The sequence below is a fragment of the Lepisosteus platostomus genome, chromosome 12 (genome assembly GCF_059453375.1).
Source record: "Lepisosteus platostomus isolate fLepPlt1 chromosome 12, fLepPlt1.hap1, whole genome shotgun sequence".
Taxonomy (NCBI): Eukaryota; Metazoa; Chordata; class Actinopteri; order Semionotiformes; family Lepisosteidae; genus Lepisosteus; species Lepisosteus platostomus.
Genome location: NC_142622.1, coordinates 42,410,289 through 42,433,342, shown reverse-complemented (window position 1 = coordinate 42,433,342; position 23,054 = coordinate 42,410,289). Strand labels below are relative to the sequence as shown.

The 23,054-nt window shown below is 42.0% G+C and overlaps 2 protein-coding genes and 1 long non-coding RNA gene across 16 annotated transcripts in view; 2 read left to right on the top strand and 1 right to left on the bottom strand.

Annotated features, from left to right (window-relative positions):
* slc4a7 (solute carrier family 4 member 7) overlaps nt 1-4,436 on the top strand; it is a 70,859-nt gene extending 66,423 nt beyond the window's left edge. For all 12 annotated transcript variants that reach the window (XM_088602042.1, XM_088602043.1, XM_088602044.1 and 9 more), the window contains one exon: nt 304-4,436. In XM_088602042.1, coding sequence (XP_088458168.1) covers nt 304-385 — 82 coding nt within the window. In that variant the 3' untranslated portion in view covers nt 386-4,436. The remainder of the gene's footprint in view (nt 1-303) is intronic.
* A 292-nt stretch (nt 4,437-4,728) lies between these two features.
* On the bottom strand, nt 4,729-6,223 carry LOC148651565 (uncharacterized). Its single transcript, XR_015925771.1, has 2 exons — nt 5,900-6,223; nt 4,729-4,956 (listed from the first exon to the last, which is right to left on the bottom strand). It is a non-coding gene; the product is annotated as an uncharacterized LOC148651565 (long non-coding RNA).
* Nucleotides 6,224-6,265: 42 nt separating this feature from the next.
* On the top strand, nt 6,266-16,170 carry herpud2 (HERPUD family member 2). Of its 3 annotated transcripts, none has more exons than XM_088602067.1 (9): nt 6,266-6,403; nt 7,448-7,604; nt 10,423-10,500; nt 11,246-11,368; nt 11,688-11,848; nt 12,921-13,046; nt 13,633-13,944; nt 14,358-14,463; nt 14,622-16,170. In XM_088602067.1, exons 4-9 carry the CDS (start codon nt 11,261-11,263, stop codon nt 14,790-14,792), a joined length of 984 nt encoding a protein of 327 aa, XP_088458193.1. In that variant the 5' UTR covers nt 6,266-6,403; nt 7,448-7,604; nt 10,423-10,500; nt 11,246-11,260; the 3' UTR covers nt 14,793-16,170. The 3 variants fall into 3 exon arrangements, with proteins under 3 accessions (XP_088458193.1, XP_088458191.1, XP_088458192.1); XM_088602065.1 differs by having other exon boundaries at nt 7,448-7,836; XM_088602066.1 differs by lacking the exon at nt 7,448-7,604 and having other exon boundaries at nt 6,287-6,403.
* The last annotated feature ends 6,884 nt before the right edge of the window (nt 16,171-23,054 follow it).

Below are 23,054 nucleotides of genomic sequence, written 5' to 3'. Positions count from 1 at the left end.
CTTTAAAATGAGAAGAGGGACAGGGAAGTTAGATTTTTAAAAACATGAGTATTTTTAGATGTTACTGGTGTAGTTAGTATGAACTTCTCGTTATGATTACGGTAAAAGTCCCAGATGCTTCATGAGTTCAGAAACAATAAGATAGTAACTTCAGAATTTGCCTCCAGATACACGCAGAATAAGGCTGCTGCTGTGTTATTTGCTTTTTCTCACGCTCGCCTCATATTTCTGTTTCATTTGACACATTGAACAGTGACCATTCAAGGCTGAAATAACCTTTCCATTCTTGTTTTCACCCCCCAGCAATGAAAAGATGGCGTGTATTAAAATCAGCATTGAAGATGATCAGGGAGGAAAATATGTGGACGCAGAGACATCGCTGTAAAAGCAAAACAAAACGGTTGCTTTTGCAAGCCTCTACTTGAGCTGCATTTTATCCGCCGAACGGTGGAAAGTGCCGCAGAAGAATTTTAAGCCATTATCACATTTTAGAGTCCTCCTTCCACATGGCATTATGTTAATCTAGCTAACCAAGTAGCTAATTCAGCAGTGCAGTGGGAAGCAGTGGTGTTGTGGTTAGAGAGTTCTTGAAATTCAGATTCTGGAAATTACAGTTTGTTCACTTGTAAAGAGGATTTCCAGAGGAAAGCTTTTAAGGTGAATACGTTTTGCCCTTGTGTTCAGGTGCTCATCGAGATTAGGCAGGTTTTTTTTTTTCCCCCATCAGGTTTCCGGTTAACATTACAAGTTGGAGTACTGTACATCTTGCAGGAACACTTGTGCTTTAAAATGCTTTGGGATCTTTTGCACTTAAGTGTCATCTGTGCACCCTTTTTGTTTTCTCAAAGAACCTGATCTCTGGTAGCCAGTGACACATGCACAGTACAGTCTCCCAAGCAATTAATTGATGACGCTGAGTTGCAGTTTGCTTTTCCACGCGTCCTCTGTCAGAAAGCCGCATATTCCTAGTGTGGTTCGCGGCTCTTTTATTTTGTTTTAACACGGCTGTAAATGCTGAAGTAAAGGTCCAAAAATATTTTCACCTCTATTTCTATGTTTCCCCATCCCCTTAAACAGCTGATTTCCTGACAAAAACCATAATGCAAAGCCTTTTTTTTTTTTTTAGTGTGAATTGTATGCTGCTATACATAGGTAACCTATGGTATACTGGAGAGGTCTGTATCTTCTCCAGAATAACAGAAATAAACCATTCAGTGCATACTAACTGCTTTTTCAAAATTGAACGTGCTAACAAAAGACTCCAGAGATTACAGCTCTGCATACTTTGGAGCTTGGGAAGGGTTAACTAATCATGTTCTCAGTTCCACAAATTTAACTTGAAACTGACCTTCTTGGGTGTCTGCAGTTGGTGTTGATTTGTGTTCTCAAAGAACTTTGTCCTTTTGAGAACCTCATTATGTATAGTTGGATTCTGCGTGACTGTTCAAGGTGTCATGCACAACTGTAGCTCATCTAATAATCAGATGCCTTTAACATGCTTTTCTCTTGCAATATTTTAATTACTAGGTAACAGTAGCCATAATTTAAAAAAACGTAGTTTTTCCGTCAAGAATGAAGCAGAGCAGTGCTGAAATTTGCCGTCATAGAAATAAAACTCCTTCATTTACAGTTTACATATAATTTAATATTCACTGTAATTGAGTATATATTTTAGATTGTTTTGTATTGATGATTTTTTTATCATTATGTTAAATGTTTTTATTTATTTTAAAATCATTGAGATTGTCAGAGGCCATAAGATAAAGTCGATGAAAATGGTATTGTCTGTAATTGTATCACATTTCTTGTACTTTGTACCAGTGCACTTTAGGTATGTGAACCATCACTTCAATGAGATAGTGTAACCTTTTTCTTATGTTAGAAACATCTCAGGAATTTACATGCTGTTACTTTTGTAGATCTGTTTGAAGCCTCTTGGATTTGTATGAGTATCAAGGATACATTTTCAGTTTTCCACCTGTCCTGTTCAGTTTTCTTTGTCTGTTCTTGACACTGGAGAGTGGAGTAGTATTTTAAACAAGTCTGTTTACTGTTTTTGCTTCTTTATTTTGGTATAAATGCAATTGCACAGAATAATTTCCCAAATTTTATTTATAAAGCTGATGAATAGCAACCCCCTTTTACAAATATAAGACACAGTTTTTCTAATAAATGCTGTTTGTTTTTGTTTTCTGTGTAGACTACAGGTTGGATGGCTTTGGATTGTAATGTTTTGAACACTGTGTTTTGGTTATAATTTTATAAATTTGATTTCCAGAAGTAAGATGCGATCCTGTAAATTGTATTTATTTGTTGTACTTAATTACCAGCCCAACTCTTTAAATTTGACAAATAATGCCTTAAAGGTTCAGTAGTGTGTTTTGTGGTGTAATTAATGAAATGGCGTGTTTATAAGAAAATACTGTATGTATATATGTATGTAAAGTCTCCGTGGAAAGCCAAAAATTATTGATCAGACCCTATCATTATCTAGACCCTGAAAGAACTATAGAAACTGAGGAATAATGAATATGAGAAAGTAGGTTATAATTTCAGTTAATGCTTATTCTATAATTCAACTTCAAATTTATACCTCAATTATCTGCAAGACTTTCTAAAATACTTAGAATCGGGGTGAGTGGAGTCTCCACAGTTGTGTGTCCATCAGTGCAGTACAATGGCTGTTCCAGTAGTGTGACAGGGCTCAAAAATAAAAGGAACATTAAATATGAACCACGTTAGTGTGAGCTGGTCACAGCATCACGTGACATCAGCTGCCACACAGCATCCGACATCGCGAGGACTGGACAGGTATAAGATCAATATAAAGTGGTGAAAGACAGTCACTGAGTATCCAATCCAATACACTTGGGAACTGAAAGATACCCTGGAAAAGAGTATTTCAGGAGACAAAAATACAGCCACCCCAAACAGGAGCATTGAGGCAGTGCAATCCAGGAGAGGGTACAACTCTCAATTAGCGATTAGTCCTTGATAACAGAAGGCTGAATCCAAAGGACTGAATCTTATACCGGGGAATTCACCTCATGATTCTTTATTTGTGGAAGAATAAACATGAATACCCCATGTCTTGCGTATGCTTTTGGTGTCTGTTTACTTCCAATATTATTTTTACTGTACACAGCGCAGGTAGAGTACTCCAGAGATCAGAGAAGATCTCTCGCTAAAGTATTGAGAAGACCCCTTAGAAATTATACCATTTCTTGTTCTCCCCCTTTTTACAGGGAATTGGTGAGGATAGGTGTCTTAATATTTTTCTTTTCTGGGATCAGAGAAGTTTCTTAGTATTTCAGCCCATTGCTTTCTCCACCTTACAGACCGAAATCCATGAGACCCAATCTAATTGGATGGCTCCAAATGCAGACACACTGCGCAGAGTTGTATCAAATACTACACATTGTAAATATGTTACCAGTAATGAATATATTAAAAATGCATCTACAGACTTTTTTCTTGGTTTTTCAGTTTCATTTAAAATTGGTTTTGAATTCTGTCTCCATTCTTCAGATGTATTTTTTTACATGTATATGCACACACTCCCAAGCAGAAAGAATGGGAACATTTTAAATGTTTGTCATATGGGATGTGATACATTTAATACTACAGTAGCAATATGGTGTTAAAACATCTGATATACATTGTTTTAAGTATGTGTATGTAAAGCTGTTAATATATGTAAATAGTTAAATTGTTGAAAATGTGTAAATTATGAAATTTTGTTGTTGCACCTAGTCTCCCCTTTTCATAATGTTGATTTTTATCACCACGATACAAAAATTCATCTAACCCTAAATTTCATTACTGAGGAACACAGATTTTATGTTTCACTCTTCTTTATATAGTATTTTTAATACTGAATTGTGTTTTTCCTAGGTTGAAAAAAGGTCCACTCACCATACAAATTTTGTTTTATAAATAAAATAATTTAATTTTGGCAGCTGTCAGTATCCTGTATATAATTCATTTTAGCTCTCTGAAACAAGTGTAGGGTCATGATTTCTAGCCTTTTTTCCCCAAACAATTATTTAAGTTATCCAACCTATGATAAGGTCAGCAGTGTGACTGATAGAATATAGACTCTTGGTCTGTGCTGTAATATCACTTGTCATTGTAAATAGCATCTGGTAGCAGGTACAAATGCACATCACAGAACAAATAGTATTGTAGTATTATGTCGATTTTGATTTTAATAGCTGATTTTGTAAACGAGTCACATATTTTTGTAATTATCTGAAGCGAGGTTCTTTAAAAATTAGTTCACAGCTGTCCAGTCTGTTACTCTAGTTCTGATTAAATGTGAAAATTTCAAATAAAATCCTGCCTTTGTAATATGTTCAGTAAACATTAGGGGGAAATATTTTTTTTAATGTAAATTAAATTGTTAAATGAAAGCAATAAATGTTATTAAAAGATGACTGCCTTGATTTATTTTTCATATGCAAGCACTCAATTACAAATGCATTACAAAATGAGTACTGGAAAGAGGCCACTAGGATGTGTGGTGTGGAGTTTCTTAGGTTGGGGAGCACAGAGATTACAGTTCTCATCTCTCCCCGATCTTGAGAGTAAAGTGAACTGAAACTAAAAAAAAAACTGATTAAAATTCGTGGGTGTTTATGAACAAAAGTAGGAAATGCTTTTATCATTTCAATATGGGGTGAATGTTGAAATTCTTAAAAATTAAAGTCTTGTATGAGATGAGACATCTTAGAAATGTTACAGTATGTCATTTATTAGACGTAGATGCACAGCAATGTGCAAACAGGTTAAATGTCAGCCAGAGATATTCAAGCAAAAATTAACGTAAACCTTATTTTACTGGAGTAGAGGTTGCATGCTCATCCAGACCCCAAGGTTGTGGGGGTTTCTCTAGGTGCTCCAGATCTCAAGGCTAGTAGGGAAACCCTGGGGTCTTGTTTCCCCGGTGTAAAGGTCCTGAGGATTTAAAAAGGTAAGGTATACCTAAATCATCTTGATCAGAATGTAAAATTATATTGGTCTCATTCTGTACAACTACAAAAACTGGGCAGAATCCATTCAGGTGGTTTTGCTTGTTAGCATATGTACTGGTTTTTGAAAATCTGGGCTGTGGTCCAGGTGTACTGTACAAGCAGAAATCCAAATTAAAAATTGAGGTCAAAGGTTTTTAAAAAGAATTCATAGTTTCTATATCCACTGTGAAAATTGCCTTACTGAATTTGATATATTTTGTAGATGCTAGATTAGATGTATATTTGCGTAGTTTAAGCTTAGTATACTAAACATCAAAGCTTTCACTGTATTCGTGGATGCATGTTTTTAGAAGTATACTAATTTTGGATGCAAGGTAAGGTTTATTCCAGGCTGAAAAGAGAAGAAAAACAACATTTCGGCTGTGGAGCCTTCTTCAGGTGTGAGGCGAAGACCTTGCACCCGAAGAAGGCTCCACAGCTGAAATGTTTTTTTCAGCCTGGAATAAACCTTTACTTCTTCCTTTGCAGCCATTGCATGCTGACACAGCTACTGTACCTCCTTGATCTCTTCCAAAGCTATGGCATCATTTTGTTTAACTGACCATGCACTGACCGTTCACTCAAGGGATTTTGACTTAAATAAATGCCAAATGGCTTCGTCAGCGAGAGAGCTGAGCATAAGCAACGAGGTTATTTGACCTGTTGCATTTCAAACCAGGCGAAAATGAAAAGGATTCTGCCCCACTCAACAAAAGAACAATAGCTTCGGGCTACTAGGAGGGTGGTGACCGGAGCAGCAGTTCTGTGCAGCTTGCAGGCTCATCCAGTGGTAACCGCTGCCTTTGGACAACGCGCGACTCCGCCATTGCTGCATGAATTTATAGGAACTCACGAAGGTTAGTTAAAACCTTCTTGCACCTGCTTACCCAAATATTGCCCTTCTCCTCATGACTTCATGAGTGCGTTGCAGTGAGAAGATTCGTTTATTTTGATGCTCAGAATCTATGCAGACATGCACTGCGCTGTGCTTCACTGAATCCAACACGTTAATACAGTCTTCCTAATCGGATCAGTCGTATAAAAGGGTGATAATAGGACACACGATTGTATGGGTCAAAAAAACCTTTCAAAAAGAGAAGTTTTGAAACGAGCGCTTCACATTCTGTCTTGGCCCGATCAAAGTACAGTAATACGTCGTCCTAGGCGACAGGAATTTCACTTTTACCTAATGTCGCGCACTGGAGAGCGGAAGCAGGAAGTTCGGTTGTTTTGTCGGTCAGCTGTTGCCGTGGCTCTCCGTGCGCATATTGTGACGTATTTCCGGTATTATGATAGACTCCATCTTAGACAACAAGCCGAGAGGAGAAGCTGTCAAGGGGGGTTCGCTCGAAAATGCTGGGGGCGTTAAAGTAAAGGGGTACCCTGAGAAGGTAAGGAAATCATCTTTTTTGGGGGGAATTGTTCCGAGCGCCACGGCGTGCGGTCGGTCTAGGACAGGCAGCTGTTTCCTTCGGGAGGTCGGAGTTTCGGGGCTGTTGCTGGCTGTCTTTCGGAAGGGGCTGTCCAGCCTCTCTCTCTCTCTCTCCCAGTTGGAAACTGGCAGCCCAGCGGCTATCCAAGGCGGGTGGAGAGGTCTGTCCTTGTTTTGGCAAGGTGACTCGAACCCGATGAGCACACGAATACACTCGGTAAACGCGCCGGCGAGGCAGGGTGTTACAGTGTTGTGAACTAGCGCTCACCCAGCTGACAGACGCATCTCATCACATGTGTTTAGGTCTGAATTCCTAAGCCGTGATTATGACCTACCTGTTCTCTTCCCGGAGATGTACAGTAATATTTCAACAAGCCATGCGTCTGTGTAAAGCTGGCTTTAGTGTAGTGCATAGTGACTGTTTGACCCGTTTACTGTACAGCTGCCTGTACCAGCTGTGACATCCCAATGTACCGTGTTACCTGGGCTAAGGCTTTTTGTCGCATTCTGTTGATTAGCCCCTGCTGACACTTTAAAAAGTTGACAGTGCGCTTCAAAACCATCAGCTGCAGCACCCGCCTTGCACCACTGGTCATTCAAAGTCATTAGGGTCTGCATCCGGGACGCCAAGAATATTTAATTTTGCCAGCACAAAAAAAAAAAGTAATTTGTCATTGAATGCTACAGTAATAGACTTATGGGTTTTATCTACTAGATCTGCCTTTCCCCAGTTGCTAAAACCAGGCACTGTGCCTGTAACAGCAATGAATAGCTAATGTGATTTGTTTGACTACTAATTGTACTAATTTGAATAGGAAAGTTCCCAGGGGGGCATTTTATGATTGTGTATTTATCACTTTATAGTTTTAAATCTCTGTTCGACATTTGTAATCGTTTTAAAACCAAATTGATTTTGTCTCAATGATGTAATGACTATTGTGACTCAGTTTGTTCATATATGGATGTTAAAGCTTGATGGTGCTTTTATTCCTTTGTTTTGCAGAGGGTACACCTGTTTATTGCACTACATTTCTCCCGTACCAGCTGTGTACAGCAGATTGAAGATTAATCAGAGGAAAACACCAGTGAGACTTCCCTGAAACAAGCCTTTGATACAGGACTGGACTGGTTCTTGCTAAGTTGGCCTTTGACAAGCTTTTGTAAGGAATACAAATTGACCATAACTCAGTGAAAGTGAGAGCTTGAGAAAGCTTGAGAAGATTGAGTTTATCATTATTATGAACTATGGACCAAAGTGCAGTTGACAGTCCGGTGACCTTAGTCATCAAGGCACCCAATCAGAAATACGATGATCAGACTATAAACTGTTTTTTGAACTGGACAGTGGAAAAACTAAAATCGCATCTTTCTAATGTCTATCCCAGCAAACCGGTAAGTTGGTCCGCTACCTGGCTAAGCTGCAGAACAACAAAAGCTGTTTAGTGTGCGCTAATGAGTGCAAAAGTTAGTGCTTTCTACAGCAGGCCTGGCTTTGAGCTTTTTAACTGTCTGTATGATGTACTGTTGATGCGCTCATCTCGACAGGATGGGTCTCAAAGTGATCGCTTCTCACCAGTGTACTGGGAGAAATGTTTTTTTTTCCCAGTCATTTAGAGTCTACTACATACCTGGGCTATTACTGTAGAAATAAGAAACATAGCTGGCTTATCTTAAATCTGTGCAGATTTATGTAAATAAGATGAGGACAGTTTCCAGAACCACAGGAGTGATTTGGACTGCCTGACATTGTGACTAGCTCCTGGTCTCTCGCTCAGCTGGTTCATGAAAGAAGTGATGGCATTGGTTTCGACTGCATAGCTGGGTGTCTTGTTCTAGATTCTCATCAGCCATTGTGCGATGAAACATCTCCCGTTCGCGATTTTCAGTGTGCTTTCCCCTTAGTTGTCATTTGCATCCTCTGGATTGTGCTTCAGTGTCGATGCTGAAGAAGCTCATTGGAATAAATGAATCAATGTACGTCTTAGGGGTGTGTATACAGGAAAAAGTGCACCCTCTTTTTGTTTGCCCACTGGGAAAGGCTATGGTGCAGTACCTGCTGCATACATTATGCATGCATGTTTGGTCCCACGACCAGGGAAAATGAGGGACATGCACAGGTCTCTTCCCAGTTGCACACCGGTTGGGATCGGACCCCAGCTCCAAGATGTACAGTATGTTTACCATGGTGCCATGCTGAAGCCACTTCAGCCAGTCAGTCCCAGCAGGGGAAGAATTCTTTAGTTTAGAAGCCCTTTTCTGGTGCACTGCAGATAATCCAAGCAGGAAAAAAAAAAAGAAAATCGCACTCGGCAGCTGTACCAGTGAGTGGATTAGGGGAGGAATTAAAAAGTATCCAAAACACATTTGAGACAAATGACTTATTCACCCTGAGTAATGCTAATGTCAATATATCTTAATATTCACAGAGCCAGGCTGTCAGTATCTGGTCAGCTTTTCATGCTGACTCTGGGAGTGTGTCCTTCGACTCTTAAAAGCTGTGAAGTCGTAAAGCTGTAAATAGACGTTGAGCATGTGAATGTTCCCTGCAAACCCGAACTGCGGTACATTGCTGTCCAGGTCAGCTATGTAGACCTGCCGGACTCCAGAACGTGTGCCGTTGTGTGTGTCTGTGTCCACAGGTCGAAGAATTAGAAATTGTCATCTCTCTGACATCTCTGCTTGAGAAGCAAAATCTCAGGTATTCACTGGCGCTGCAGCTTAAACAGGTAGAGAATGATGTCAGGAAGACATTTTTGGAATTTACCTGGATGAGCGCAGGAGTATAACATGGAGCTGGCATGTTAGCTCTTTCGTTCAGTTTTAATTTGATAATGGGACTGTTCTAACGTGTACTTCTGTAGGAGCATAATCAAACCAGCCGTTTCAGCCTGTCTAGACTGTTTGGTAGTAGCTCATTGATTCACAGGTCTCTGCTGTGTGTTTCATGAGGCGGGGTTTCGGCTTCACAGGTGTGTGTTCCGCTGCCCTTCACCCCATTGGTTAAACAGGTCCCGCCTGCTCTCGGTTGTAAGTGAACATCCAGTTTTCTTCCTCGGCTTACCCCCATCCCACAGAGATCATCCAGAAGAACGTATTGGAATACACTGGATTAAAGGGATCGGTCACATGCCTGTTTATTATCCGAGATGAGAAATAGGAACTCTTAGTAAAGACTTGTGTTGGATTGTATGACGAGAAGTAAGAAGTAGTGAAATGAATACGCTAAATGAAATTTAATGTGATCCATACTCACCGTTAAATCATTTTACACTTTAAGGCTTCAGCTTTGATTTAGCCCTTTTTTTATTGTGAAAAAAGCCCACACAGTCAGGGATTCATACAGTGATCTAGTCATGAATAGTGCACACTTAGTATCTCATAGGCACAGTACCTTTGATTTGTAGATCCATAAGACATCTACTTCCATCTACTCTGAAGTGTAGCACCTATCTAGCTGATGTGAGGCAGACATTATGTGCCAGCTGCCCCATCATACAACAGATCGGTTGGGGAACATAAATCGTAGGTGTATATGAGGGGGAATTTAGGCAGGCCAGAAAGAGCAAGCCGAAAGTGATATTTGGGTAGGACACCAACATTGACACGCCTTCTTCTCAGAGCAGTGCCGCAAGATCTGTAGAAACCAGCATTCCCTGATGCCGTAGTGGGGCACTGGTTTGGGAATTGCGGCCTGGAAGGAAGAGCTCTACCTGCTGTAACACTACCTCCACTTCCTAACAGCAGCAACGTGACTTTCTTTTGAGGTCACCCACCCACTGCTCGCTAGACTTGAGGACTCTTAAGATTTGACCAGATCAGACTGCAGGTGCTATTGTAATACCAAGATTTGGAAGATCAAACTTTCTTTTATGATTAAGTAATCTTTTGGACATCATCGCTGCTGTGAACGCACATTAACCGGGAAACGACTTCTGCGTATAAACTGTATAAACGTGCTTGTTTTTGATTGAATTGCAGCTGTCGAAGGATCAGAGACTAGTGTACTCTGGAAGACTGCTCCCAGACCATCTGCAGTTGAGAGATGTCCTTAGAAAGGTAGGAACTGTGGTGGTTTTGACCTAGACATCACGAATAACATCAGAATCTTTAGATCAGGATTCCGAATCTGTGAAAAGAAAACGGAAAACTGCTGTCCGTAAGCAACTCGTATGCAACACGAGAGAACTGGGACAAATCGGCCAATAGGAACGGGCAAAGAGCGCACTAAACTGGTACGCAAAGTTGATCCCCAAAAAACCTGGGGCTGCACTTGCTGCCAAAGGTGCTTCCACCGGTCTGAATACGTGTGCAATCAACATGTTTCTCTTTTTTTTCCCTGTTCAGTGTTTGCTGACGTTTCCTGTAACTTATTTTCCCCTTAGAGAAGTCTTCAGTTTGAGCGTACAGATTTTGAATAAAATATTTAGAAAATGTGTATACATCGTTTCCGTTTTTCACAAAGTGGGACACCAGAGAAAGGGTTGGAATATGTTTGCAAGGCGCTGTATTTCTGTAGAAATCTTTGTACATAGCCCCTGGCTTATAGTATAATAGACCTCTAGTAGAATGAATATTTGACATTGTTGGTTGAATCCAGTGGTTTCTTTTCATTGGCCAGAACGGCTTTGAACTCTTTATGCTGTCAGCTGTCTTTATTAAATATATTCCCCGACAGTTCTGAAAAGTGGAAGTATTGCAGGCAGGTGGTTAACTTTTGTCTTTTTTAAAACCGTCTTCCAGTCCTTTCCTTACTCATGCTGGGCGCGTATGTGTGTGTGTTCTTTCTCCCCCGTTCACGTAGCAAGATGAGTATCATATGGTTCACTTAGTGTGTGCCTCTCGGACTCCACCTGGCTCTCCGGAGCCCAGCGGCAGTAACAGGACCCAGACACAGTTCAGCACGCCAGCCCCTCCCAGCTCCGCAGTGAGTAACTGAACTCTCCGTCCTCCGCGCTCAGTCTCTGGAGAAAAGATTCTTTTGCGATGAGAACAGACATAAATCATGTGCATCAATCAATCGTTTGAGTCATTGTTTTCTTGGCAACCGTTTCACTTTATAGTAATTGACAGTGTTGCATGAATCATGGGTATATCTGTTCAATTGTATCTGGAGGGTTTTCCTGTTGTCTTAATTTGATAGAAACTGTTAGTAGTGTTTTGATGAAGGTGGCCTCGGGCGTCTTTCGCGCCTTAAAGTGGTGGGAATTCATTTAAAAAAAAAACTTCTGCTGGTTTTTAACCAGGGCTCTTCGAGCTCGGGAACGTCCTCGCCCGCTGCGCCCCCAAGCCTGGAGACCCCGTTGGCCTCCAGCAGTGTGAACTCTGAGAGCCTGCGGTATCGCGGAAGTCCTCGCCAGCCCACCAGCCCCGAGCACAACCATGCCCCTCACAGCTTCACGCAAGGGTGGGTCGTGTGAACGTAGTTCAGAGGGTTTTTTCTTGCCTACTTAATATTCCCGTAATCTCTTCATTGTGCAGGGTACAATGTGCTGTGCACACCGGTCTCTTGATGTTTTTGTATTTGATGAAAGATTGTTTAAGACAGGAGAGGACAAGCTCAGAACAGGATGCCTCCTAATCTTCCATCTATTATTTGTGGTCTTTAATTCTGTGCACCGCATGCCTTGTGCGAGTTAATAAGAGTTTCCTGCCCTATTATCTTTAAGCACTATGAGAACACCCTCAAGGTGTTTCATTTCTGTTGGGATGCATGTGCTGTTAAACTGCACCTTGGGGTTTGCAGGCTGAGACACACCTAGATTTCCACTGGGTTTTGCATGAATCTGCTCTTTAATCAGCAGCAGGAGTTTTGCAGGGGGAAAAAAGTACTGCGTGGTGAACAGTGCCATTTTTATTCAGGTTTAAACTGTAAAATCTTGTATTTCATGAAAGGAGAATTCCTTCAAGTTGTGTTTGGTAGATTTTTCAAGCATTTCTCCATTTTGAGCTCTGAATCAAAGATATAACAATTTTACTGCACTTGTATTGATGTTGACAGAATCCAGGAAATCCCTCACACTCCTCAGTACTTTCTCACTTGTATCAACTTGTCAGGAGTCAAAAGTGTGTGAGGTTCACAGTTTTCATGATGGGAAATGCTGAGATAAAAAAGTCATTATTTGCATTTACGTGTACAACCTGAGATCTGGACTTTTTCAGACATGAAGACCACGTGTAACAGCCGTCAGTGAAACGAAAGTGGTCCGTGTGAACTAATCGCAGTTTTGCATTGTAGTTATGTCATCTTGTTTTGTTATGACCCGGACTTAGAATTTAGTTTAGACAAAGAACATGTCCTTTAGTTTGGACAAAAGAGATTAATAGTTTCCTATATGATAAAAATGGAAAGATTTCCAGATCGTCTTTGGCAGTGCTGGATGTCGAGATGACGTCATGTACTCGAGCAGTTGGGAGGGCCAGGCCAGGGTCTGTCAGAGTTGGAAAGCCTGTGCTGGATGTGGTTGTTCTCCTTGCAGACACGTGGGGAACCAGTTTCCTGGGCCACAAGGACTTCCTGCTGGCTTCCCCTTGTATCCCGTTTACCACCCAGCGCAGGTCCTGTGGTGGCAGCAGATGTACGCTCGGCACTACTACATGCAATAGTAAGAGTTGCCCGTATGGCTGCACCTCCTGTCTAGCTGTCGACAGGTGGGGTTGTCCAACAGTCTTAACGGTAAACGTGAAATCACACTCCAATCACGTAAATCCATCGTACTGCTAACATGCCAGTTAGTGTAGATGGGTTTGAGATGTATAAACACCTTGTGTTTCCAAAGTGAATCTTTAAGGGGTTTGATCAGCACATTAATTTTTGGAAGCTTGCGCCCTGACCTTTGTCAAGAATCGGAAGCGAAGGAAGAATAATCTCCACCTCTTTGCCTAGGTTCACTTTCATGGTTTTAGTCAGTTGCCCTGCGCTTGGTATTCCTGCCGGTCTCCTAGGTATTTCCTAAAGGAATACATTAATTTAGCATAAAAGTAACAACTTCTTTTTGTCATTTTCTGCAATTAAAATTCGTTTGGGATCTAGGCTGTTTATGCAACATCTTCAGATAGAAACTGAAGGGATTCAGGATGTTCGGGAGGTCGGAAGATTAAGACAGATTGCAGGCAGAGCGAGGTCTCGGAAATGAGCGGCACACTTCTGCCAGACCGCAAACCCACCGGCCCTTGTCGTCTGTCCGCCAGTCGGGCCGCTGCAGCCTCCTCCCAGCCCTCCGGTCCCCTCCCGCCGCCGGAGCGCGGGGTCCCCCAGTCTGCGGAGCCGCCGCCGCCGCCGCCGCACGAGCCCCCCGCCCTGCCCGAGGACCGGCCCGCCAACCCGAACGTGCAGATGAACGCCCAGGGGGGCGCGGTGATCAACGAGGAGGACCTGAACCGCGACTGGCTCGACTGGGTGTACACCTTCTCCCGCGCCGCCATCCTGCTCAGCATCGTCTACTTCTACTCCTCCTTCAGCCGCTTCGTCATGGTGGTGGGCGCCATGCTGCTCGTCTACCTGTGAGTCCGGCGAAGCCCAAGCGCCGGGAACGCGGGGCTCTCGGCGCAGTGGGCGAGGCGTTGTAAACTGTTGCGAGAGATCCTTTGATCCCCCAGACAAGCTTGCCTTACGGGGCCTGACAATAGTTTCCCATCCAGCTGTGTGTTTTGTGGTGATCTATTCGTCACGTCTAATCCCGTACAGTGGAAAGCGCTATCGCTACCAGGCTGCCACCGTCTTGGCTTGCTGCAGCAGTCCGGAAAGGAACTGTAATAGCACATCTTTAATTTTTTTTTCCCCGGGAGAAAAATATTTTTTGCCGATGTCAGGGGACCAGAATCCGTTTTGTTTTGTCTTGTGGCGCGCCTGATTGGAACGATCCTTTGCAGCGGCGGCAGCGATGTAACTCGGCTGCCTGTGTTTATTTCCTCAGACACCAGGCCGGCTGGTTCCCTTTCAGAGGGGAGCTTGCGAACCAAGGTGGAGGGGGAAACCCAAACGAGCAGGAGGCCGAGCACCGCCAGGACATCCAGGAGATGGTGCGTGGTCTCGGCTTGCCTCTTCGCCTTTCCTCCTTTCCTGCGGTCGGGCGTAGAGTCGAGACCAGCCCGTCCCCCTAGGAAGCGAGCGCAGATAAAGGGGAGGGGAAGGGGTCTCACAGAGGGTGATGGCGCCTGTGTGTGTGTGTTTCCATCAGGAACGCATCATGGACGAGGGGCTCGATGAGGACGGGGGAGACGGGGGCGACACCCCCGCCGAGGACCCGAACGCCGTCCCCCACCCTGGCTTCCTGGCCTCAGCCTGGTCCTTCATAACCACCTTCTTCACCTCCCTCATCCCGGAGGGTCCCCCTCACGCCGCCAACTAGGCCCGGAGCGGGAGAGCCGCTCGGCCGCTGGCCCACACGTCGCATTAAAGACCAGACTGGCGAACCCCGCCGCGTGGGTGTGGATTGTAACAACGGGGGGCCTCCGGCCCTGTCTGTGAAGTACCCTTTTGTTTTCTCGTGGTGTTGTGGATTCCCTCCGAGTGGAGTGGGGGCGGGAGGGAGTTTCACTTATGCCTGGCATAAGAAAAGGGCTGTCAGGTTGTTGTTTTTTCCCCCACTTCTAGAGATAAAACATCTGGATCTTGAATGCAGAAACGAACACCAGATTCCATTCATATCATGTTTGATAAAACCCTAGGACATTTACTGTACAGGAGACCCCCTCACTACTTTGCAGAAGGTAAAGCGTTTTTGAATAAGTCAGGCTTATTCAGTTTCAGACAAGCTGCAACCACTCTGTTAGGAGCGTTCTGGAGAGGTAATCAGTTCTACAAAGCTATGTGGGATCTTTTTAAGGGTCTTTTAGAGGAGGTTTTAAGTCCACTCTGGGTCTTGTTAACATGTTTTGTAAAGTAGAACGATCACATCTGTAAATAATGATGGTTAAAAAAGACACTTCTCCGTGCAAAACCCAGTTCCGAATTGTACAGGACAGAGCTGTCACTCAAACACCCAAAAGTGAACGTGGCTTTCTATTATGTAAGAAATATTAAAATCTCATTTTTGTTTTTATGCCCATTGATAGTTTACTGTTTGGGGCATAGAGTTAATTAAAATGCTTTTTTATAACCAAATGATTAGCAACTGGATATTAAACTGGAACGTGCTCACAAAGCATAATTTAGTGAGAGTTTACCCAATTAGAGACAATTGGTTGCAAGCTAGTTTCTTCTGGTCAAGAGTTTTATTTAATCATTGCATGTAGCACATGATTATAGTACATCCATTTGGATTCTGCTACATTTGTTGTTTTGTAAGAGATGAAAGATGCTAGTGATCAACCTGCCTTTTCTTTATTTTACTATGCTTGTCAGACATGCATTAATCTAAATTATTCCTGGTCTGTGCGAAGCAACTCTTTCCAGTAGAGGGCGATCTAGGTCTGTTAAGTGATATTACTCCAGGACATTTCTTGTTCAGGAGCGTGAACTGTTGAGGCCTCTCGTCTTTCTCCGCATCAGTATTTTTCACAAGCTGACAAAACTGCTAAGAAAAAGATTTTTAATCACTTTAATTAATGATCTTGTCTGGGCAAGTAATGGAAGACAATCCTGCTTTCAGGAAGACTGGTTTAAAAATGCCTGCAGAAGGTGTTCTCAGCCATCCAAGTTTTAGTGTAAAAATGTAATCTGTTAAAACAAGTACTATCTTTTGAACAAATGTATTATAAATAAAGGCTTTACATAATTTTCTAAAATGTTGCTTTTTAAAAAAATGATCAGGCTGAGTACTGTTGATTTGAGAAAGCTGGATGAATAAACTGTTACTTGCGATTACATATTAGCTAGAATAGATGCACTTTTGTGGATGAGCTTGAATCAGTGAACTGAAGTCAATGAAATCAATCGGGTTCATACAAAGTTTCTATAGCACTCATGGAAGCAAGCGGAAGTTGTAAAGCCTTTATAGAATAGCTGTGGAAATTCTCCCAAGTCCAATGGCCGAGCCCTTACGAGCAGACAGGAGTGGCAGGGGGAAGACCGAGGGCTTGATCTCACCACGGTCTGGTGGTGGCCAGCCGTGAACATGAGCTGCAACACATTGACGACCCAGAACAAAAATCTTTCTTCTTGTCAGAAGGCTGCATCTTGGCCGGAGCTCGGCGCTAGATCTTCGTTCTGCTGCCCTTTTAAAGCAGGATACAAACACGACCAAGGAAAGACGAGCAGCAAAAGGTGAATGGGCAGAGCCTCAGGCCAGCTTCGCGGTGGACAGGAGGGAGCTACAAGACTGGAGAAAGACATGGCCGTGGAGTTAGGGTGGGGAGGAGTCTCTGAAATAGTGTCTGAAATAAAGTTCTTCATGGTTCTAAAATAACATCATAAGAGGGGATGGTGGAGTTACCTGCCTGCTCAATTCCTAGAAGAAATAGACCCAAGAGAAAAGTCTTGAAATCGGGATTTTATAGAATCTCCGTCCAAGTGCATTATCGTAATTCCTTGTCATTTAACCACAGTTTTTGTAAAAAAGAAACATCGGGATGAAAAAGAATTTCAATACCATGAGCTAATTCTAAATCAGAGTAGGGTCTGAGAAGAGGGGGCACTTTTTTCCACAGGGGGTTGTGGGGGTGTGAAACAAACTGCCCAGCCACGCTGTTGTTGAAGCTGATCCCTGGCTTCTTTCAGGAAACAGCTGGGCGAGGTCCTTGGATCGATTATCTATGAACTACCAGAACGAACTGGATGGGCTCAATGGTATTGTGGTTAATTTTGCTGGTTTTTAAAATGCCATTTTAGAATTTTGGAAACGGCAGTGTCAGAGGTGCTTGTGCCCTTTTCTTTGAGCTGCGTTCTGTTTACTGCTCGGGGGAATCTGAATTTCTGCTTTCGGAAGGGAAGTATTATTCCCCCAGTGCAGTGCAGCGTGCCTTCTCATTAGGCCCTGCCCTCACTAGATCACACCCCTGCTGTGCTGTGGGGATCAGGGTAGATCCCTTCTAGATCTATGTCAAGACTGCTGAGGCAGTTTCAATGGGAGCAAGGTCTTCTCCTGTCTGATTTTGTATTGATGTGTTCCTCTAGATTTCATTAAATAACACATCTGATGTTTTATTTTGGAACATATGCAGGTCAATGGCGTTCTCCTTACATTTAATTGGGAATCGGCTCCCTGAGGAGCACACACGTTTGTAAAAACAATGAGGAGAGGCGACACCAGAAGCTCTCTGCCTTACATCATCCGTACAGGGGAGAGTTGGAGTTGTGTGGGAATGCTGATGCAAGGCTGTCGGTTATGGTCATGATTTATATTATTGATGATTGAATTGATTACACAATTATTTGTGCTTAATGCAAATCAGGGTGAATTGTCAGTTTAGCTGAAGAACCAGCACTCGAGTCTATTGATTTGCTCTGTGGAAATGAGCTATGAATTACTGTGCAATTTAGCCAAGGGTATATTTTTCCCTGGAGCATAATTAACTGCTTTTTTGTTGTTGCCGATATTAACTATACAGTATATCTAAAAGGCAAATGAGGACGTTGCCACTGTCTCAGAAGGAAGGGAAATTTGAGATTTTATAGTTGGTGCTCGTGTTCTTTTCTCAGATACACAAAGAGAAATGCAAGTGATAATTGATCCTGTCTCCCGAGCCTGCTGGGATAGGGGTTTGGCACTGGCAGCTGTTGTTACCGGAAGTGGACAGCCCTCGCCCCCAGCAGAAGAGAGCTCGCCACACACAGACACCTTGCGGCAAGTTGGAGGGTCTCATTGAGCGAGACAAAGACCAGTGGATGAAAGTACGACATTCGTAATGCTGGCTCAGGAGAGAGAGGGGTGAAATTAGGGTCAAGTGTTTAGCCCTCTCCTCACACCAGGCGCAGTTTAACGCTGCTCTGGAGGGTGCAATCGCCCAGCGGGTGCTGCACACTCCTCCCGAACGGACAGTGCAGCGCTGGGCTCTGAATGCCACAGTAGGTTTGCTCCGCACTCATGAGTTTCAATGCCAGGTGAAATGTGCCTTCTGCCTCCAGAACAGTACATCCCCTTTCTCCCTGTGTTATAGGGTCGCCTTGTCCTTTCACACCCTTTAAGGCACAGCTTGGTAGTAAATGACTCTGCTGTAGCGTATCGTCTGACCTGCACTACGGTCAAATGAATGAAAAAAAGGAAGGGGATATCAGATATTGCTACAGCGACCGTATTTATCGTTTCGCCAGGAAGGTTAAATCTCTCGGCAATGTGTAACAGAGCTCCCCACCGAGCTGCTGAAGAGAGATAAGGATGAAGAAGGAAATGGAGGAGATGCAGTGCACTTCAGAGTTCCAAGAAAACCTCTAATCAAATGAAAATGGATTTTGTTTAGTACTTTGTACAAGTACAATTAATTATTCATGGCAGCAGCATTATTAGGTTTTCATTTCGTTAAGGGGCCTCTAAGTAACTGGGAAAATTAGGTTACCATAGTGGTCAAGGTTGGTAGACCTTATCAGAAGTCAGATTTATATTGACATTTCAGTTTATACAAGATCTTGTATCTTGTCATAATAAACTTCATAGGACTATTCAGTTGTGAAATTTCCTGAAGAATTCTTTCCCGAGTAAAGTGGGCGAATCCTGAATTTGTTCGGTTTGTTAGGCATTGGTAAGCCTCCTCAGGACTGGAAGCTAACAAAAACCCAAGCAACAAGAACTTTTATGTATATGGTAAAAAAATCAAATAAGGGTATTAATAGTGTATTATTAGTAATAGTAGTCTTCAATATCAGAATGACAAATGGCCAAACCTAACCTCTAGTTAATTCCAAAGATTATTTGAAAATAAAATTGAAATATCTAAATGGCATTTAGGAACCCAGGAAGTCTTCTTCTAATGATACAGTGGTTGTCATCCAATATCAAGATTTAATAGGACCTCTGTCAAAGTGCATTATCGTAATTCCTTGTAATTTAACCACTGTTTTTGTAAAAAAGAAACATTGGGATGAAAGAGAATGTCTGAGAAGAGGGGGCGCTTTTCCCCACAGGGGGTTGTGGGGGTGTGAGACAAACTGCCCAGCCACGCTGTTGTTGAAGCCGATCCCTGGCTTCAGATCAAGATCCTTGGATCGATTGACTATGAGCTACCAGAACGAACTGGGCGGCCTTCCTCTTGTTTGTTCTTGTGACTAAAGTAGAGGGTCCTAACCTTCACTGGGAATGCATAAACACATTTAATATTTATGAGACAAAAATATTTAAAACATTCATCCCGTATTTGTGACAGCATCTGAACTGCAACTTGCTGCTCTTTAATGAGGAATTTTGTCCCGGTGTGACTGATAATATTGATTGGATACCTCTAAAGCAATAAATCTGTGATATCAGCTGAAATGTGGAGCTCTTGAATCTCAGAATATTTTACATGTACTGTATATTTGAAAGACCCTCAGTAACAGGGATGCCCCATGTGTCTTTGGCACGTGCACTGCAGAGAAACAGCAAATGTCAAATAAATTTAAAGGACTGTTTGTCAGGACATTATTGAGTATTCAGCTTTACAAAGGCAAAAGCTAAAGCATCTGGAAATGTAATACATGCTAGTATTCACATTGCCATTTTGAACAACCTAAAATTGATGGAAATTGCATTAAACTCAGCTCATACTTCAAACTGCAAAACTGCTGGATGAATTGACCAGTGCTTTTCAGAAATGGGCTATACAGAGCATCTAGCCAATTTGTTTAATAATTTCTCATCCTAATAAAGTCCATTATTCTCATATAATCTAATCATAATTGCGGGAGTATAGATTGTCTTATTGAATAGTAGACATGTGCCTTAACAGAGTATCGACTTGAGTTGAGACACTGAAGCATAAAAAAACAGAAAGCTCCAAAAATCCTCCGCTTTTCAGCAAATCCTTGGAAAAAATGAGAATTTTACATTTCAGAACCAAGTATAGTATGTCTTTCTATCTTACAGCTTAATTCTTAGGAAAGATCAGCACATTAATAAAAACACAGTTGTGGGACTTAATCCAAATAAAATCAAAACTTTCGCTCAAATACATTACACAATAATCAAGCCATTGTTGCCGTCCTCACACAGCTATTGAATATGATGGTTTTCAAAGATGGTTAAAGTTGAAAATACCTGAACATAAAAATAGCAAAATGATTCCCCCACAACCGCAGTTTAGTGAAACAAAACATTGATGGTTATTGCTGGTAAAGTCAGCTGTTAATTAGTTGACTGGCACTTACAAGCTCTTTTTTACACTGTGCAATGAACCCAGTGTGTGTTTTGTGGGACGGCTTTATGTATGTGTTGAGAGAGACAGAGAAGGTCTGTCCATTAGATTAGATGTTGCAATGGAGTTTGGAACTCATATGGGGTTGTTAAACAGAAGTTCAGTAGGAGGTCAAATTGTAATCTTGCACTTCTGTGACTTCTTCTCTCTCTGGCACAGAAACATTTCACCTGCTGAGCTCTCTTTGCAGGGATCTTCTTCAGCTCACCTCCCTCCATCCCATCGTAACCCTTGTAGCTGCCTCCCTAACTCATTCCTTAACAACTGCGGAGGATCTTGTCAGTCAGTCCTGTCATTTCCTCATACAGTTCTGACTCCGCTGAGGGGCAACTGTGTCCTGTAAACTGCTTATGCCCTTGAAAAATGTAAGCAGGAGGGTGAATTATTTTATTTACAGTAATTATTCATCATGAAAGTTTTGCGTCACTGTTTTTCAGAAGCCTGGGCTTAATTGTCTAAAATACAGATTTTAGTACAGTAAATGTACAGATTTTGTGATCATTAGGTAGTAAAACAGTTTCTACCTTAATAGTCATCAATCACAGAGGGTTAATCTAATTTTTGGAACAGGTATATTGAATGTACATATCAACCACTATTTATATCTAATTGCAGATTTTTATTTTTATTTAACCATGTCTGATTTCATCTTATCAAGTGGAATTTGTTTCAGCAATGTGCTTTGCAAATGGTAACATTTGCAAAAACCCCAGTAAGCCACTGAATTTCAAACTTTTAAAATACTGAACTATCATTAGATAATTCTAATGTTAGTGTGAATTGTAGCTTTAGTTCTATTAATGTTTTAATAAAGCGCCAGACGAACAATGAGCTTTTCGTTTCAAAACATAGACAAAAAAATACTGGGGTATAGTTTTAGCAGCCAAAATCTAAAAAAGCACATTATTACCAAATAAAACATTTTTAAATGCGTGGAAAGTCTCAGGAAGATAAAGGTCCCTAAGTATTTTTTGAGCAGACTGTAATTATAATAAAAGCGTCCTATTCTGAAAACAAGGAGAGACCACCTACCGAAAGAAAAAGGTTGGGTCTGGGTGATAGGTGGATGAAAGGCATCTGAAAATGAACAGGGTGTTTCTGAAAGTGCAGTGCCTGGCCCAGTAGGTGGCACTCCTCCCTCTGCGTGGTGATTGATAGCAGAAGAGCACCCCAACGCTGCGCACGTATAGCACGCTGGGTTTTGTGTCATGGCTAGTGTTCAGTTCCTGGGGTGCTATCTGGGTGGAGTTTTTGTGTTCTCCCCAAGTGTGTGTGGGTTTCCTCCAGGGGATTTTTCCTCCCCCAGTCCAAAGACTGGTAGGTTAATGGGACTTCTTGGAAGACTGGCCCTGGTGTGAGTGTGTGTCTCTGTGTCTGCGCCTGCCCTGTGACGAACTGGTGTCCCACCCATGGTGTACCCCACCTGGCACCCGTTGCTTGCTGGGATAGGCTCCGGCTAACCCCGTGACCCTGAATTCGATGACGAGGTTAAAAAAGGGATGGATGGACAAAAAAAAAACCATAATCGACAGGAGAATTTATAAACCTACAAATTTATAAAGATGCTGGGTGAACACCCTTCAGTTTCTGCCGTGTTCCTCAAAGCCAATAGAGGTCTTAAGAAGATAAAGTTATATGACATTTTTTAAATTACATCCATAGATTTGTGCTAGATTTTTTCATTCTGCAAAATTACTTCGAAGTCTTGTCTTTATGGATATTTTGTGTCCATTTTTATATTGATAACTGACGACTGAAGAGTCCCGTGAAAACCTGAAAATAAGAGATAAACAGGAGGTAGATTCTTAGGAGGTAATATATTATTTTACCTTCTACCTATTCAGACATTACATCACTGTCACTGATGACTTCTTTAAATGAATTTCCCTCAGAGTCTTGTTAATTTGAAAAAGTAACTCACAACTGTAATAGACTACTTTTTAAACATTATTTTCCCCACACTGGAACAGCAGCCAGACACTTAACAACTAGGCTGTAGCTTGCATATACTTTGGCTGCACCTTTTCATGTTGGTCACAGAAACATTCCAGAAAGTAGACGCCTCATACAACATTTTAGATTTCTTAAGGACTAATGGTCATCTTTAACTGCGGTCATTATTTTTCAGAAGCTGTCTGCTCTTATTACAAAGAAAGTACAGTATGTGTAGAATATTTTTGTTTAGAAACTGATGTTCTGGAGACAGTCCTCAGCTCTTGTCACTTGATATGTTGTGAATCCTCCTTTTACTCCCAGCCATGATTGAGCCAAAGAAGTACTAGAAATGAATCTCACCAAAATCTGCTGAACTAAAGGATCTGTCTCTCCCTCTTTTTTTTTTGGTTAGT

Coding starts and splice junctions, on each gene's coding strand:
- herpud2 (XM_088602065.1), top strand. CDS start 7,690: ATGGACCAAAGTGCAGTTGACAGTCCGGTGACCTTAGTCATCAAGGCA. Junction 7,837..10,422: donor ATGTCTATCCCAGCAAACCG/GTAAGTTGGTCC, acceptor ATTGAATTGCAG/CTGTCGAAGGATCAGAGACT. Junction 11,849..12,920: donor CCTCACAGCTTCACGCAAGG/GTGGGTCGTGTG, acceptor TTCTCCTTGCAG/ACACGTGGGGAACCAGTTTC.